General features: G+C 51.0%; 1 protein-coding gene across 1 annotated transcript in view; it reads right to left on the bottom strand.

Annotated features, from left to right (window-relative positions):
- The window catches only part of MED19 (mediator complex subunit 19), a 32543-nt gene extending 14572 nt beyond the window's left edge, over positions 1-17971 (bottom strand). The window contains exon 1 of the mRNA XM_086953379.1: positions 17697-17971. Coding sequence (XP_086809505.1) covers positions 17697-17895 — 199 coding nt within the window. The 5' untranslated portion in view covers positions 17896-17971. The remainder of the gene's footprint in view (positions 1-17696) is intronic.
- Positions 17972-19576: the final 1605 nt, after the last annotated feature.

Genomic DNA, 19576 nt, shown 5'->3' with positions numbered 1-19576 from the left:
CTGGTGAGTGTGCACTGACAGCCGGTGGTTTGTATGCCTGGTGAAAGCGTGCACTGGCGGCTGGTGCTGTTTGTGTGCCTGTTGAAAGCGTGCACTGACGGCTGGTGGTGTGTGCGCCTGGTGGCAAAGCATGCACAGCTGGTGGTGTGTGTGTCTGGAATCGTGCTCTGAAGGCTGGTGGTGCCTGGTGGTCAAGTGTGCACTGACATTTGTTGGTAGGCGGATATGTAGACACAAACTATGGCCAATTGAGTCTCGAGGTAGGTGCATTTTATGAAGGCAACCGAGCCGAGGCTCCAATTAACGTCAGTTGTGATGGTGCACAGCGGTCTGCTTGGAAATGGTTTCAGGTTATAAACAATCAGAGTTTGGCTCCTTTTTCTTCAGGAACCTTTATAAAAATGTGGACGCTGACGTCACAACAGGAAGCGACGTCATGAAAGGTGGCTTGCACCATCGGACTCATTGCCTCCCCTTGCTCACCCCTTGGATGCGATTGCATCAGAGCAGCGTTCTGAATTTGCTCTGATCTCGCCCCAGAGAGGCCAAAAAGAGCGAATGTGTAGCTCCGTTTGCTCCAGTTATTGAGCTCCCGGTAAATTAACTGGGGGGACGCCGTCCACCCGCGTGGGACCCCGACTCGACCCCTGATAGTAGCCTCTTCCAATGAGTTTCCCAATGTAGGTACCATTTCAAAACCAGACTTGCCCTAGATTTCCTCTCCCTTGCCGGCTGCTCATTCAACATTATTCATCACTAGCTAGATCGAGGTCACATGAGCGCACCCCACAGATCACTTCTGCTGTAAAAAACAGATATGCCTTCTAAACCCTTATTAAAAATCATGAGACATGTCATCCTGTTCCAATGATGTGTCGACCGTGTATAAGTCTACCTGTAGCTCACAGTCAAACCACAATTATTCCAGGATCCACACCAAAGGTGTCCAGCATTGGGCCACGAGGGCTGGAGCCGGGCTACATGTAGCGGAAAAACACCTACTGCGCAAACAGCTTACACTTGGATTAACTGCAAGTAAATGGGTCCCTTGTTGTGTTACATACATCTGTGTAGCGCACTTCTACCAGGTGCAAGACACTTTCAGAACCTCTGCTGCACCCTTTACAGTTCTGGAGATGACTGGGATGGGGGGCGTTCAAAGACTGCATATCTTCAGAGGGGGCATTATCGCTTCCCCTGGTATAATTTCATATCTAGCTTGTGGGTGTGACCTGCTGGCTGAGATTGGGCGCAAACACCTGTGGGCTGCCCTCTCACCCCGCCTCCCTCCCCCTTTGCCTAGCCGCAATTTAATTATTGTTGCCTTGTTGTGCCGGTGCCACTGCCCACAGCGTGATCCCACTTTGTGCCCCCAGCCTGTTTCGGTTTTGCTTTTGCTGCCATCCATTTTGTTTGTTGTGCCTCGGAGCCCGTCCTCTCCACCCCGCTCCCGCCTCCCAGCTGCTCCTCCCTCGCTCCGCCCCCCCCATCCACTTATGTCATAACAGCTGGCGCGCAGCGGACGTGCCCCATGCACGCCGAAGGTGCGCCAAAGGTAAGCCTGTCTACGCCCGTCCGCGCCTGGACCGCGCCCAGCGCCAGACCCCCTGGCCCCCGCAAATTCCACTCCACCCGCATAAAGTATGACGCCGCATCCCTCTCAGTCCTTAACCCCGGCCGAACACCAAACTGCTACCAAGCCGCCCCAGGACATACCCATGGACCCTTCACCTGCCACTCCTGCTAGTTCGACTGCATCAGGACCCACACCAAATCCATAAACTCCAAACAGAGCTCCAACACTAACCACCTGAAGTGCATCCTACTCAACACCCGCTGGGTCCACAATCACGCCATTGAACTTTGGAACCTACTAGACACCACATCGCCTTTCTTACAGAAACCTGGATGAACGCCTCATCAACGCGCGACATCGCCATAGCCATCCCGGCCGGATACAAAATTATCCGAAAGGACCGCATCAACCAAACAGGAGGAGGCATCGCCATTGCCCATAAGAATACCATCCGCATCACGACCAGTTCCGACGATCACCTTGCAGCCGCCGAACACCTTCACTTCCAGATCCACACCGACCCAAGACCACACTCAGAGGCACCCTCATCTACAGGCCACCAGGACCCCGCACACAATTCAGCGAAGACATCACTGACTTCATCAGCCCACACGCCCTCCCCTCCGAGGACTACATTCTACTGGGAGACCTTAACTTCCACTTGGAAAAGAACAACGACAGCAACACCACCACCCTTCTGGACAACCTCGCCAATCTCTGACTCAAACAACTAGTAAAAACCCCCACCCACTACGCCGGACACACACTCAACCCAATCTTCACTTCTAGCAAGCACATCTCCTTCAATCACACCACAGCTCTCCATTGGACAGACCACAGCTGCGTTCACTTCAACTACAAAAAGACTACGACCCACAACCAATTCCCCGCAGAAACTGGAACAAAATTACCACCGACCAACTCTTCACATCGCTTCACCAAAACCCTCCTATAAAATCATCGAAGCCAAACCTTGCAGCCACCAACCTCACACAATGGATCACCCATAGCGCTGACGAATTAGCACCCTTGATAAAACATCAAATAAAGCAAGGTAGCAAAAAAGCCCCCTGGTTCAACGATGACCTTAAGAAATCCAAGAAGTTCTGTCGCACCCTCGAGAAAGCCTGGAGAAAAAACCCAACCACTGACAACCTGGCCACCTTCAAGAACGCCACCAACTAATCCGATCCACCAAGAAATCAGCATTCAAGGATCGACTCGACAACAACGCCCACAACAGCAAGGAACTATTCAACATCGTCAAAGAATTTACTAACTCCACCGCCGGCACCAACGACATCACTCCCTCCCAAAACCTCTGCGACTCCCTAGCCTCATTCTTCCACAACAAAATCGCTGACATACATAACAGCTTTGAAAACCAGTCCGGAGACCAGTCCACCCCACCCACCTCCGAACTAAAACCCCCCTCCAACAACCTTTGCGCCTGGAACCCAATCACCACTGAAGACACCATCCGCCTGATGAACTCCATCCACTCAGGATCGCCAACCAATCCTTGTCCCCACCACATTTTCAACAAAGCAGACTCCATCATCGCACCCCATCTCCGAGACGTCATCAACTGCTCCCTCAACTCTGCTACCTTCCCGGAAAGCTGGAAACATGCCGAACTCAGCGCCCTTTTGAAGAAACCCACAGGAGACCCCACTGAACTTAAAAACTACCGCCCCATCTCGCTCCTCCCATTCCCTGCCAAAGTCATTGAGAAAGCCGTCAACAGTCAGCCTTCCTCGAATCCAACAAATCCCTCGACCCTTCACAGTCCGGCTTCCGAGCCAAACACAGCACCGAGACCGCCCTCATCGCAGCAACAGACGACATTCGAACACTACTGCACAACGGAGAAACAGCTGCCCTCATCCTACTTGACCTCTCCACAGCCTTCGACACAGTCTGTCATAGCACCCTTATACAACGCCTCAGCAACGTCGGAATACAAGGAAGAGCATTGGACTGGATCATCTCGTTCCTCGACGGAAGAACCCAGAGAGTCCGCCTCCCTCCTTTTAGATCAGAGGCCACCGATGTCATCTGCGGCGTACCACAAGGATCACCACTCAGTTCCACCCTCTTCAACGTATACATAAGTCCCCTCGCATCCATCGCGCGCCAACACAAACTCAAAATCATCTCCTACGCAGACGACACCCAGCTGATCCTCTCCCTCACCAAAGACCCAAACACCGCAAAAACTAACCAACACGAAGGGATGAAAGAAGTAGCCGAGTGGATGAATAACAGCCGTTTAAAACTGAACTCGGACAAACGGAAGTTCTCATCTTAGGTTCATCCCCCTCCGCCTGGGACGACTCATGGTGGCCACCGGCCCTGGGAAACGCACCCATACCCACGCACCACGCACGTAACCTGGGCTTCATCCTGGACTCCTCCCTCTCGATGACCAGACAAGCCAACGCCGTCTCATCATCATGCTTCAACATCCTACGCGTGCTCAAAAAAATCTTCAGTTGGATCCCCACCGAAACTAGAAAGACGGTCACCCACGCACTGGTCACAAGCCGACTAGACTACGGAAACACCCTTTATGCCGGAACCACAGCCAAACTACAGAAAAAACTCCAACGCATCCAAAACGCCTCAGCCAGACTCATACTAGACATCCCTCGCCAAGCTCGCATTTCCGGCCACCCGAGTGAAGTAGTGTGGCTCACTGGTTAGAGGCGGCAGACCCGAGAGCAGAGGACGGCCCGGGACCAGGGTTCGATTCCCGGCGCGGCAGGTTTCTGGACCAGGGTCAGCGGACTCAATAATTCTCTCGCCTCGGTGCCCACTCTGATCAGCGATCACACTCGGCAACTCTGGGCATTAGCTTGCCTCATCTTCACTAACGGCCCCACCAGACCGCCGGGGATGCCTGGTCTCACCCTGGAGATACCCATTAAGGGACCATCTCTCAGGGAAGCCAGGAAGGGTTTCGCAGCGGTCGAAGCGCCTTGGGACCCTATGGGTAAGTAGTGCGCTATATAAATGCCAATACATTTACATTTACCTCCACTGGCTCCCCGTCAACAAGAGAATAACGTTACGTCTCCTCACCCACGCACACAAAGCCCTCTACGACCTAGGACCCGAATGCCTCAACACGCGCCGGTCCTTTTACACCCCCACCCGCCAACTTCGATCGTCCAATCAAGCCCTCGCCGTAATCCCACGCATCCATAGATCGACCATGGGGGGGAAGATCCTTCTCCTACTTAGCGGCCAAAACCTGGAATTCTCTGCCCACCCACCTCCGCCTTACACAGAACCACCTCTCCTTCAGAAAACAACTAAAAACGTGGATATTCGATAAGTAAATTACCCCCCCCCCCACCCCCCTCAAGCGCCTTGAGACCCTCTGGGTGAGTAGTGCGCTATACAAATGTTAAACTTGAATTTCCTAAAGAGTTTCCGTGGCAGACCTAAATAGAGGGCATTACCATAGTCCAGCCGGGAAATAACCGTGGCGGACACAATGGATTGCAGTGTAGGGACAGAGAGGATAGGTACAAGTTTCCCGAGTTGCCTACCACCGCAGAGACTTGAGGGGCCATGGACAGGTCTGCATCAATTTTTAATCCTAAGCTTTTGACTACTCTTCCCGGAGTTGGCATTATCAGCCCCGATTCTCAGATCGTCAACAACCGTGGCCATCACCAGCTCAGTGGTGTGTTGTGATCGGAAGCCTGCCTCTCTAGGGTGGAGTAGACCATGTTCCGCCAAGTAGCAGGCCAGAGTATTCAAGACCTGCTTTTCCAAGATCTTTGCTATAAACGGGAGTTGAGAGATGGGCCTATAGTTTTTTAAAGCCTTGATATCCGCTCCTGCTTTTTTCAGGAGGGGGATAACCCTGGCTTCTTTCATATTCACTGGCAGGTAGCCTGAATCGAGTGACTCATTCAATAGATTCAGCAACTGCCTTTCCAAACCTGGCAAGGCCATTTGGAATATTCTCGGAGGAAAAGGGTCCACACTGGAGCTTGATTTGATTTGGTGAGCAATTGCCGCCAAACTCCCTTCATCAAAACGTGGAATACTGTTCAGATTCCAGGCCAAGTCATGGGGATTGGGTAGATCTAGTGACATGAGGTCGGTCGGAATTCTTGTAATCTCCATGATGATATCCTGCACTTTCTGAAGAAAGAACTTCTGGAAGGTGTCACAGTCCGGGCGATCATTTCTAGGGACTTGACCTTCCATCTGCGTTAGTTCCCTCAGGATGGAGAAAATCTCCCTTTGCTTATTCCCAGCACGGCAGATTCTGTCCTCATAAAAGGCTGCCTTCCTCAAAGGGATATCAGTCTTATATTTAGACAGAAGTGCCTTGTAGGTTTCGGACTCTGCCAGGCTATAGTTGAGTCTCCACCTTCTCTCTGCTTGGCGCAGAGCTTGTTTTTTCTCTCTTAGGGAGACATCGAATCAGGGGGCTCCTTTTCCTTTCGCTCTGGTCCCCTCTATCCGTTCAGGGGCTAGAGTGTCAACAACAGCCTGAAGCCAAGACATTAATGCTGTAGTTTGTTGGTCTAGGTTTCCCTCACTCATATTTGGGGATGGGGTAGAGAGAAGCGTAGAAACCAGAGGTTCAGCCTCCACCTTCTTCCAGGATCCAGTGACTCTTCTCGTAGCCTGGCTAGCGTAGTGCTATCTAGCACCTCGTCGCCAGTTCTTAGGGCCAGAAGGGTCGCACCAGGATAGATATGGAGTTGAGTAGGGGTACTGGCCCCTAGGCCCGTCATGGCGCGGACGGGCGCAGACGGGCTTGCCTCTGGCGCGCCTCCTCGCTTGCATTCCGGGTCTTTAAATAGTGATTGGCAGGAATCCCTGCAACACTAGTGCGCTAACCAAGATGGCGTCTTGGAAGCGTCTAGGAGTCCCTGGTCCCTCACCCAAGATGGCGGTCGGGAGCCGAGACAGCGTGAGGCTCACCCAAATGATGAGTGATGAAATTCAATTTTAATGTGCAAGCAAAGCAGAAAAGTAAATGTGCAAGGAGCAGTTTAACCCCTTCGATGCTGGTGACGGAACCATTCCGTCATCAGTCACGGTTGAGCTGTGCTGATGACGGAATGGTTCCGTCACGACCACACCCTGTTCGTAAAGAAGCAGCACAGCAGGAAAATTCCTGTAGCAGCGATGTGGTTAAAAAATTCACAAGCCCGCTATATCAGGCGATCCCACAGAGTTATAACAACTAAAAATCAGACGTCCCTTAGAACGACTGATACGTTCCTAAAAACAAACAGGTGCCAGAGCAGAGTTTTAAAATCACGGGCGGCGTTTCAGTGTGCAGCAGAGTGATAAAGTTTCTGTGTCTCGAGTACTCGAGTTTGAGCTATTGGCATTGTAAATGATAATGCCTATTTAGATTTTGGTTTTTAAAATTTAAAAAAAAGGCATTGTAATTTACAATGCCAATAAGCTAAACTCTCGCACATGCAAGACCTACTGCATTGCAGGCGGTAAGACAGAGTTGATTACATTTTACTAGCTGCGCTTAAAGCGAAGCGTCCCACGTCCATGAAGCGTGTGCTGCAGAGATGTAGCACTGGCAAATGAATCGGACGGGAATCCTTCAACCTGCGGTAAGTAAAGAAAGCACATATGATCAGAGGTGGTCACAATTGTGCAGGAGAGACCCTCCTGCAGAAAGAGGCTCATTAAAGAAAATAGTACTTACAGACTAAATAAGACATTCAGTGTAAGAACCCAAGTAAAAGGTCAGTCCTCATGGGAGGTTACAAATGAAGACAAGGCGGTACTAAGGAGGGACAAGAAATAAGAAGCCAGCATTTCACGAAGGACAATGACACAAGCCAATGACAAATATGGGCAGAGAGTGGGCAGGGCTTCAAAGCCATACTCTACTACTGCATGCCTCACAGCAGCGCATGAGCCGCCCAGGCTCCAAGGAGAAAGAGAAGGAGGAGTACTTGGTGCAAGCTCCAAACTAGGTATGGACGGCAAACCAGAGCAGAAAGTGAAAGTGGATGATGTGCAGATGACATGCTAGCCAATCAGAAGCATGTCAATTAGAGCAACGTTGGAATCAACGAATGGTAAGTATTAGGCGCGTTATAGCCCCTTTTAAGATCTTTTTTTTTTAATACAAGAGATTATGCAAGCGCTGTGCAGGCAAAACTTAAAATGTGATTCTCATTGAGAAGAGATGTGGCCAGCAGTCAAAATGGACTGCTTCTATTGGTGCTATACTATGGCGGATCTAGAGAGGCACACAGTTGTGCTGGCGCCTGTCACATCAAGATGAGGGGCACATTGCCTCAGGATACGCCAGCGAGGTGCAATAGAAGTTTAATAGCATAACATTAAAGGTTTGGCAGCCGCAGACAGCATGTCTGTGCTACCAAACATTTGTGTTGCAGTGAATAAATGACGACCGACAAGCCAATTCAAATGACGGTGCGAGGGGTGTGACACTTTACATGTCTCCACTCAAATACATCCCCACAAATTATAACAATACGTAGACAGAGCACACCACCAATGGTAATCACTGACCAACAAAAGTCGTTCGAGTTTCTAATCCTGTTGGATTTCAGGATTCTCTGATCTAAATTGGAAGGTATTCTTTGACTATATTTTACTCCCTGTTAGGTTTAATTTCTTGCTTCTTAGGTTCTTCAGACACTTTCTCTTCACTTGGTTATGGATTGAGATCATTTAGTAACACAGAGATGTGATATGCAGGTGGAGTTCTCTGTGATGATTACTAGTATTCACTCCTACTTCTTTAGTTTTTTTTCTTTACTTTAATCACAAATTGTTGATTGGCTTGGGTGATCAACGGCTTTTGGTCTTACCATTGTTTCTTCCTCCGAATTTTTTTGGGCACCCTTTGTTCTACTGGAGCACTCATGGATCTGTTCCTGCTATGCAGGAATATGATTGAGATACATTAATTTGAATCATTGATAAGATGTAGCCATACAAAATGCTTTTTCGTTTTGTCACCTAAAACTACCATAAACTGTGGTACTTTACTTCATCAACAGCCTTGAGAAAGTCGGTCTACGACGAAACACGTGCTGGCTGTTATCTTACGACAACTAAGTGTCAACACTGCAAGATATTATCCAGCATTTTAATGCTCCTATCATTATGATTGTTTTTGTTGATATTGCACTTTGATAATTAGAAAAATACTACTGACTTTTGTTGATCAGTGATTACCATTGGTGTTCTGCTCTGTCTTCGTATTGTTATAATTTGAAGTGTATTGAGGAAGTTTTCCTCGCTGCACTGAGTGACACTGGAGATGGCACAGTGTTGACATAGAACACACCTAGACATGTTTGGATAGACTCTTGTGCAAACTACAACAGAGGTGCTGATTGTTCGGTTTAGTTAACCACTGCGGTCGTTCTCATTTTTGTTTTACATCCCCACAAATACCAGCCCAATTAGCATACTATGAACGTTCAATCACTAATGTTCTAAGGGCGAGTAAGTTACAAACAAAGGAGAGCGGGTAAGGAAAAGACAGTATCATGACAATATACTAGTATTGTACATTAATATAACGGAGTGCCCCGGAGAGCTAGCACTAATGGGAGCCCCTCTATCACCCCAGAGGGCTAACGCTGAGGTTACTAGTGGGTCAGCGAATTATGGGGTCCACAGGGTGGTCAGTTAATTGTGGTATCCCCTGTGGAGCCCCTTCCCTATTAGAGGGCTAACACTAAAGTTACTAGTGGGTCAGCTAGTTGTGGGGTCCCCAGGGGAGCCCCCACCACCGCAAATGGGTTATCACTGAAGTTATAGGTGGGTCAGGTAACTGTGGGGTCCGCCTTTGAGGTCAGCTAGTTGTGGGAGAGGGGCCATCATCCCAGATTGTTAGCACTCAGGTTACTAGCGGGTTCCGATCCTTGTGATGACCCAGGGCGCACAGCAACCGCGCCCAATCCGCGCCGAAGGTGCGCCAAAGGTAAGCCCGTCTACGCCCGTCCGCGCCTGGAACGCGCCATACCCCCTGGCCCTCGTCATGCCCACCCCTCCCGCATTACCTACGATGCCACCACCCTCCTAGCCCTTAACCCCGGCCGCTCCCCCAACTGCGTCCAAGCCGCTCCTGGACAAACCCACGGACCTTTCTCATGCAACTCCTGCAAATTCGACGGCACCGACAACAACTCCGCTACGATCACACCACAGATATCCGACCCCAACCACCTACAATGCATCTTGCTCAACACCCGATCGGTCCACAGGCACGCCATTGACCTATGGAATCTACTAGACACCATCTCTCCGGACGTCGCCTTCCTAACAGAAACATGGATGAACGCCTCTTCTGCCCCAGACATCACCACTGCCACCCGGAAGATTATAAGATCATACGCAAGGACCGTACCGGCCACACAGGAGGAGGAATCGCTATCGTCCATAAGAAATCCATCCACATCTCAACCAGCTCAGACGTCAATCTCGCTAACACTGAACACCTTCACTTCCAGATCCACATCGACCCCAAGACCACACTCAAAGGCACCCTCCTTTACAGACCTCCAGGACCCCGCGCACAATTTAGCGAGGACATCACGGACTTCATCACTCCACACGCGCTCCCCTCCAAAGATTACATCCTTCTGGGAGACCTCAACTTTCACCTTGAAAAGAACAACGACCGCAACTCCACCACCCTTTTGGACAACCTAGCCAATCTCGGACTTAAACAACTGGTCACTTCCCCCACCCACATCGCAGGTCACACACTCGACCCTATCTTCACCTCCAGCAATCATGTCTCCTTCAGCCACACCACGGCTCTCCTTTGGACTGACCACAGCTGCGTTCACTTTACCTACAACAAGCCCAAACCCAACAACAACCACCCCCAACCAACTCTGCAAAGAAACTGGAACAAAATCACCATCGATCAGATGGTCACTGACAGAGTCTCCTGAGGCGGAAGCCGGGAGAGCGAAAGACACCTTTTTAAAACTTGTGTAATACTTTGTACTTTTAAAACCTACCTGACCCTTGCTTCTCTGAACAGCGCGCCTCGCGCTGCAACGCTTATTTACATCTTGGGCGCCATTCCTGACGGCGAGGCGAGCCACGAGACACGCCCACCTCGGTTGGCCACGCCCCCTCACCTATACTATAAATAGTGCGCGCAGCTCTCTAAGCGCGACACTGACAGAGTCTCCTGAGGCGGAAGCCGGGAGAGCGAAAGACACCTTTTTAAAACTTGTGTAATACTTTGTACTTTTAAAACCTACCTGACCCTTGCTTCTCTGAACAGCGCGCCTCGCGCTGCAACGCTTATTTACATCTTGGGCGCCATTCCTGACGGCGAGGCGAGCCACGAGACACGCCCACCTCGGTTGGCCACGCCCCCTCACCTATACTATAAATAGTGCGCGCAGCTCTCTAAGCGCGACACTGACAGAGTCTCCTGAGGCGGAAGCCGGGAGAGCGAAAGACACCTTTTTAAAACTTGTGTAATACTTTGTACTTTTAAAACCTACCTGACCCTTGCTTCTCTGAACAGCGCGCCTCGCGCTGCAACGCTTATTTACATCTTGGGCGCCATTCCTGACGGCGAGGCGAGCCACGAGACACGCCCACCTCGGTTGGCCACGCCCCCTCACCTATACTATAAATAGTGCGCGCAGCTCTCTAAGCGCGACACTGACAGAGTCTCCTGAGGCGGAAGCCGGGAGAGCGAAAGACACCTTTTTAAAACTTGTGTAATACTTTGTACTTTTAAAACCTACCTGACCCTTGCTTCTCTGAACAGCGCGCCTCGCGCTGCAACGCTTATTTACATCTTGGGCGCCATTCCTGACGGCGAGGCGAGCCACGAGACACGCCCACCTCGGTTGGCCACGCCCCCTCCAACGCCCCAACCAATCAATATAAATAATGTGCCTCGGCAGGAAGCGCAGCGGACGAGCGCAGCGGGCGCGACGATTGCGCGCCGAAGGCGCGCTTAAGGCAAGCTCGTCTGCGCTCGTCCGCGACCGGCCGGGGCAAGGGGCATGTTATGCTGCGCGCGCTACCACCTATTCTCCTGCCCAACTGCGCCGCCTGCGGGGCCCATGGCCGCTATCTGCTTCCACCCGCTCCCACATTTCGTCTCTTGGCTTAACCCCTCCTGTCCCTCTGATTACACCTTACCCTCAACCTGAGCCCCCGATTCCCTCCAGCGGTGGCACAGCTCCAGCGGCTCCTAGGTCCTTCACGGCTATCTATCTAAACACTAGGTCTGCAGTTGCCCACGCCCATGAACTGTCGGTCCTACTGGATCTCCATGCCCCCGACCTTCTCTTTTTAACAGAAACTTGGTTCCGTGACGACTCCCTCCCCACCTTATTGGCCACCTTACCAGCTTCATATTACGCCATCCGGGCCGACCGGCCCAATGGTAAAGCCGGAGGTGGGGTGGCGGTCATCGCTCGAACCGACCTCCCCTTTCAGTCCCTGTCTTTTCCTGATATCGCTACTACTGAGTTTTTAGCTATTCGTACCACCTCCACCACGCCCCCTCTTACCTGTATTCTGATCTATCGTCCTCCCCAATCTCCCCTTTTGTTCCTCCCAGATTTCTTGGATGTTATGGCCACTATCACAGTTAACAACTCCTCTATTTTACTTTTGGGTGATTTTAATTTCTGGCCTTCTGACCAAGCCGAATGCCCATCCTCCAAGGAGTTCTCAGACACTCTCCTCTCCCTCAACTTTATCTCTCACATTCACTCTCCCACCCATGTCAAAGGTCATACTCTTGACCAGATCTGGTCCTCTAACTGCCCCGTTGAATCCCTTTCAATCTCACCCTGCACCTGGTCCGATCATCACCTGATCTCCTTCTCTCTCCCTATTCACCCCCCGATCAAACCCTCGCTCCCCAAAAACACCTGGGTCCGAGCATGGGGCCGAGTAGACCTTGACAGTCTATCCTCCACACTCACTTCCTCCGCCCCCCTCCTCCAAGATCTATCTACCTGCTCTCAGGTCACTGCCATTGATCAATGGCTTTCGGCAGGCTGTAACACCATTGCTCCTCTAAAGCGGGTCTCAACCAAACGAGAGAAAGACGCCAACCAGTGGTTTAATCAAGATCTTAAAGCCACTAAATTGGCGGTACGGCGTGCTGAGCGGGCCTGGAGGAAAAACTACTGTCCCTCCTTACGCCTAGAGTTTATAAACATCCTGACTCTATATAAGAAAAACATCCTTGAGGCAAAAACCACCTACTTTTCCTCCAAAATCCTCGCAGCCGAAAGCAAATCGAAGGAAATTTTTTCGATTGTTCACAATCTAGCTCTCTCGGACCGAACCTCTCTCAAACCCACCCCTTCACTGGAACTTTGTCACTCCCTAAATAATTTCTTTATTCAAAAAATCGAAACCATTAAAACCAATATTCCCTTGCCTTCCCCTACCTTTGTGGACCCTCAGTGTCCTCCTCCCAAGGACCATCTCACCACCCTTCCACCTCTAACCAAGGAATCAATAAACGCTATAATCCCACTCGTCAAATCAGGGTCTCCTTTAGATCCCTGCCCGGCTCATATCCTCCGTCACATCTTCTCTAACTGCTCAGATCCCCCTCTCCACCTCCTTAACAGTTCCTTATCCCAGGGTGTGGTACCCAGCTCACTTAAATCTGCTGTTATAGTCCCTATTCTAAAAAAACCCGGTGCCGATCCCTCTATCCCAGCCAATTTCCGCCCCATCTCTCTCCTACCTTTCCTGGCGAAAGTACTCGAGCGTCACGTCACCTACGCTCTGAGTTCTTTCGTGGAGAAGAACGGGGCCCTTGCCCCCCGCCAGGCCGGGTTCCGCCCCGCACACTCCACGGAGTCTGTTGTGCTTTCGGTCCTTGATAACCTCAGGGAGGGAATGGACACCAACCAACCTCAGGCCCTGGTTCTCCTCGACCTCTCAGCCGCCTTTGACACGGTGGATCATTCCATCTTACTTTCCCGTGTCAGGGCGGCGGGGATCGGGGGTACCGTGCTGGTTTGGTTATCCTCCTTCCTGAGGGACCGCACCCAGGCTGTCCGCCTGGGTGACTTCACCGCAGACTTCCGTGACGTTCAGTGCGGGGTTCCCCAAGGTTCCTCCCTTTCCCCCCTCTTATTCAATCTTTACATCTCCCCTCTTATCTTTTCATTGCAACAAATGGAGGTCACCGTATTCAATTATGCGGATGACCTCCAGCTTGTGTTTAACCTTTCCTCCTCCCCCGATTCCATCTCCAACTTTCAAACCGTCATGATGCATATCCGAGACTGGATGAACCACAACCATCTTAAGCTCAACCCAGATAAGACCGAACTGGTGTTGACGGGTGGTTCATCCAGCCCCTGGTCCCCCATTTTCTGGCCCCCTTCCCTTGGTGCCCCACCCGTTCCCTCCACCTCGGTTAAAACCCTTGGCATCAAGCTCAACTCACAACTTACCCTTCACTCCCAGGTGAGTTCTGTGGTTTCCTCTTCCTTCTTGGCTCTTCGCACCATTCGTAAGGTGTCCCGTTTCTTTTCCTTTGATGCACTAAAACTTATCACCCTTGCCATGGTCGTATCCCGCCTGGATTATGGCAACGCCCTATATGCAGGTATCCCTGCATATAGTCTTCGGCGTTTGCAGCAGATCCAGAACCAGGCGGCACGCCTGGTGTTCAAACTCCCTAAATCCTCTCATACCACTCCTCTCTTGAAAGCTTTACATTGGCTTCCCGTCTGGGCCCGTGTCCAGTTTAAGCTTGCATCTATCACCTTCCAAGCACGACTGGGCACGGCGCCAGCTTTCATCTCCTCAGAGATCAGTCCCTATGTTCCATCTAGGGAACTTAGGTCATCTTCTCAATCCTTTCTCACTGTCCCACGGTTCCGAAGAAAGAAATGGGGAGGCTCGAAGTTTGCGACCCTCGCCCCGACGCTTTGGAACTCCCTGCCTGCAGATCTCAGAGCCTCCACCTCATATCTGTTATTTCGAAAACAACTCAAGACATATCTTTTCGATAAATCCTTTAAATAATTCCCCAGTCCCTCTTCTTTTGTCTAGCCCGGGACTTCTCCTCTGACCTCTCTCAGTTACTAGCGCCAAGAAACCGCAGGTGTACGTGCGCTGTACAAATAATTTTAAATAGAAATAGAAATAGAAATAGATCAGATCTCCTCATCGCTTCTTCAAAACCCCCCAGCCCACTCCTCAAACCCCGACCAAGCCGCCACCAACCTCACCCTATGGTTATCCAACAGCGCCGACATCCTAGCACCACTGAAAAAACGACTAATCAAACTTGGCAGCAAGAAGGCCTCCTGGTTCAACGATGATCTTAAGAAATCCAAGAAACTCTGCCGCTCCCTTGAGAAGGCCTGGAAAAAAGACCCAACCACCAGCACCAAGGACGCCTTCAAAAACGCCACCCGCATACACCACCAACTGATCCGAAATGCCAAGAAAGCCGCTTTCAAGGACCGACTAGATAACAACGCCCACAACAGCAAGGAATTATTCAACATCGTCAAGGAATTTACCAATCCCTCGGCCAACTCCAACGACATCACCCCCTCTCAAGCCCTCTGCGACTCCCTAGCCTCATTCTTCCACAACAAAATTGTAGACATCCACAACAGCTTCGACAACCAATCCGAAGACCTACCCACCCATCCCCCTGCAGGACCCCCACCTCCCTTGAACACCCTCAATAACTGGAAGCCAATCTCCACTGAGGACACCATCCGTCTGATGAACTCTATCCACTCAGGATCTCCCACAGACCCATGCCCTCACCACATCTTTAACAAAGCAGACTCCATCATAGCACCGCACCTCCGAGACGTCATCAACTGCTCCCTCGACTCCGCAACCTTCCCGGAAAGCTGGAAACATGCCGAACTCAGCGCCCTCCTGAAGAAACCCACAGCTGACCCCACCGAACTCAAAAACTACCGCCCCATCTCGCTCCTTCCATTCCCGATCAAAGTCATCGAGAAAGCGGTCAACAACCAGCTCGCCGCCTTCCTCGAAACTAACAAATCCCTCGACCCCTCACAATCCGGCTTCCGAGCCAAGCACAGCACTGAAACTGCCCTCATTGCAGCAACAGACGACATTCGAACTCTCCTGGACAATGGAGACACAGTCGCCCTCATCCTCCTTGACCTCTCCGCAGCCTTCGACACAGTCTGCCATAGCACCCTTCTACAGCGCCTCAGAAACATCGGAATACAAGGAAAAGCACTGGAATGGATCAACTCGTTCCTCACCGGAAGAACCCAGAGAGTCCGCCTCCCACCATTCATCTCAGAGGCCACTGAAGTCATCTGCGGCGTACCCCAAGGGTCCTCACTCAGTCCCACCCTTTTCAACGTATACATGAGCCCCCTCGCGGCCATCGCACGCCAACACAACCTCAACATCATCTCCTACGCCGATGACACTCAACTGATCCGATCACTCACCAATGACCCTAGCACCGCCAAAACTAACCTACACGAAGGAATGAAAGAAGTAGCTGAATGGATGAAACACAGCCGTCTGAAACTGAACTCAGATAAAACAGAAGTCCTTATCTTAGGCACCTCCCCCTCTGCCTGGGACAACTCTTGGTGGCCAGAAGCCCTTGGAAAAGCACCCATCCCGACGGACCACGCACGGAACCTGGGCGTCATCCTGGATTCCTCACTTTCGATGTACAGACAAGTCACCGCCGTCTCTTCATCCTGCTTCAACATTCTTCGCATGCTCAAAAAAACATTTTGTTGGATCCCCACCGAAACCAGGAAAACGGTCACCCACGCTCTGGTCACGAGCCGTCTGGACTACGGAAACACCCTCTACGCCGGTACTACCGCTAAACTTCGGAAAAAACTCCAACGAATCCAGAACGCCTCAGCCAGGCTCATATTAGACATCCAGCGTAAAGAACATATCTCTGGTCACCTGAAGAACCTTCACTGGCTCCCCGTCAATAAGAGGATCACTTTCCGGCTCCTAACCCACGCACACAAAGCACTCTACGAAATCGGACCCGAATGCCTCAACACACGACTGTCCTTCTACACCCCCTCCCGCCAGCTACGATCAAACAACCAAGCCCTTGCCACTGTACCTCGCATCAACAAATCCACCATGGGAGGTAGATCCTTCTCCTACCTGGCAGCTAAAACTTGGAACTCTCTTCCCACTCACCTTCGCCTTACTCAGAACCACCTAGCATTCAGAAAGCAACTTAAAACGTGGATATTTGATAAGTAATTCCCCACCCCTCTTCAAGCGCCTTGAGACCCTCTGGGTATGTAGCGCGCTATATAAATTTTTTGACTTGACTTGGTAGTGTCCACCGAGGAGCCTCCCCCACCCCCCAAACATATCACCCCAGAGGGCTAGTACTGAGCGGACTAGTGGGTTAGCAGGTTCTGGGGTCTCCCAGGAGCCCCCACATTACTCCAGAGGCCTAGCACGGAGGTGGTGAGGTCTCCGGGGAGGTCAGCTCGTTGTGGGGTCCCCCAGGAGCCCCCACATCACTCCAGAGGCCTAGCACTGAGGTCGTGAGGTCAGCTCGTTGTGGGGTCCCCCAGTAGCCCCCACATCACTCCAGAGGCCTAGCACTGAGGTCGTGAGTAAGTTGTGGGGTCCCCAGGGAGGTCAGCTTGTTGGGGGTCCCCCCATCCCCCAAAGAGCTAGCACTGAGGGGTGAGTGATCCCCCCCCCCCCCACGGCTTCAGAGGCGCCGGGGGGTCCGCATGTTAATACAGAACCAAGAGGGGCACCTACGAGGCACCCAGGCGGGTCTGAGGCCGGGTTAGAACGAAGGAGCCCCCGCACAGCTGTCACGAGGGGCCCACAGTAAACAGACTCGTCACAAATACAGTGGGGGGTGTTTACAATTCTAGCAATTTTAAAAGTTATAACGAGCAACGACGGGGGCTACTCAGCCCCCCCGCCCCCCTCAAAAAAATAAAAACTAAGCGTGAGCCCAATTGGTCGATTTAAACGTCACTCTAGACGCTGCTCCTTTATGTCTGGTCAGTCCAACCATCACTCAAAGGCCCCGCTTCCGCTACTTCCCATGGCTCGCTCACCCCGCCCACCTTCTGCTCTGATTGGCTGTTACCTGGCAGCTCACGCAGCAGATAGAAGGCCCCGCCTCCTCCGCAGCCCCCTTTTCGGGCTCCGTCCTCGGGTACGGGAGGAGGTGGGGGTCCCGGTCCTGCTTGCGAAGGGGGCTTCCCGAAGCCCGAGGAGCCGCCACCGCCGCCGCCTGGCGAGGGGTCGGACTGGGGGGACCCGAAGAGCGCGGAGAAGTGCTCCATCGCGCGGCGCCTCCAAGCGCTCTGAACCGAGGCAGCGTAACAGAGAGAGCCTGTCACCAATCACCACAGGACGTTCAAACAATGGGCTGAGTGCGCAGCCAATGAGACGATTCGGAAACAGCCCGCTGCCAATCATCGGCAAGAATTTTTACTAGAGGCGGGAGCAATTTGCATTATTCACTCGAACCCAAAACTGCGCATGTGCGTGGTCAGCTCTGTACGACGGCCATCTTCGGGTCAGGCAATTAAATCAGCAGGACTAAGTTTTAGGGAGGGGGGTATTAGTAAGGAGTATATAGGGGCAAGCTTCTGTACAGTATGTCTTTTGTGCTTAGGGGGCAGTTACTCGTGACCCATACTTCACGGGCATAAATGCAGGAGCTACATTTATTAAATGTCACAGATATATGAAGGTTATAATGAGAACACCGGTTACCAAAGAAAAGTTGGGTTATGTGTATTTATAAAGGGCTCTATCACTGGCAAGGATTCCCTAGTGCTTTCTAGTCTAGATTTAACATGAACAAAAAGGGCAGCAGTTCTACAGTTGTGTACTTGGCTCCATTTAATCCGGATTATAGTACATTAGCAGCGATTTACCATGCAGCCCTGCCAAGTAATGTAGCGTCTTCTCCAGCCTGTATATACGCTAATGACTACACCACACACTGAGATTAGTATAACACTTCTTTATTCATCTGCGTCTAACTGCAAACTCAACATTCTAAACCAGCATTCCCTTCACTATTCTCTAACGCTTACGTCTCAGTTTATTGCGAACTAACAGGACAGTACAGCTCCCCTTCTGTTAAAAAAAACATTTTTTTAATAAATACATACACAATCATAGCTCTTTAATAAGTCTTTGTGGTGCTTTAATCACTCGTCCTGACCGTGTCTTTGGAAACTGGAGACAGACAGCAGAATTGCCCTAGGTCTGTGTTGGCGATGTAGTAACAGCAGCAGTCAGGGGGTTTTCACTTATCCTTTCAGACCCAGTCTCTCTCTACATTGACATCAGAGCCCGGAAAGCGACGAGCCACTCGTTGGAAATACCACTAATCTCGTGTAATGGACTTCCCAGGACGTTGGACAGTTACTATGTGTCCTTTGCATGTCACAACATAACATGAAAGGGCTCAGCATCAAAGGGAAAATCAGATGTTCATTTTCTAGGTTGACGGACAAGCACTCAATCTCTTTTAGTGAAAATAATGTGTGCACTTGTCTACATAGGCCTTCATTTTCCTTTTACGATCCAAGTCTTTTACACAGATTTCTCCCTCTGTACTTGATCTTTTGGTGGTCCATTGAGGTAACTTGGTCGTGAAGGCTCTCCTGAACATTAAGGTTGCTGGGCTCTCGTCTGTGGTTGAGTGAGGGGTCGCACAGTAAGCTCAAAGAGTAGAATTCAAGACAGTTTTAAGGTCGAGCTTTTCCAATGCAGCACACTGAACAGCTTTCTTAAGAGTACCAAAGAGGTGTGCTCTTCTGATGCTTCACATTGATGACTGAGAAAGTCTATGAATTCTCGAATGTTGAAAGGTGGGCCCTTGTCCGATTTTAAGATTGCAGGAACCTCCTATGTCGCGCAGATGCTGTGTAATCTCTTGATGATTCTTCATCGACAGATGTCAGATCTTCTAGCAATGGAAAACGGGAGTAATCACCATCAGGTGAT

The sequence above is a fragment of the Lissotriton vulgaris genome, chromosome 1_2 (assembly GCF_964263255.1).
Source record: "Lissotriton vulgaris chromosome 1_2, aLisVul1.2, whole genome shotgun sequence".
NCBI lineage: Eukaryota > Metazoa > Chordata > Amphibia > Caudata > Salamandridae > Lissotriton > Lissotriton vulgaris.
Note: the sequence above shows the minus strand (reverse complement) of the source record. Positions and strands in the feature narration are given on the sequence as shown.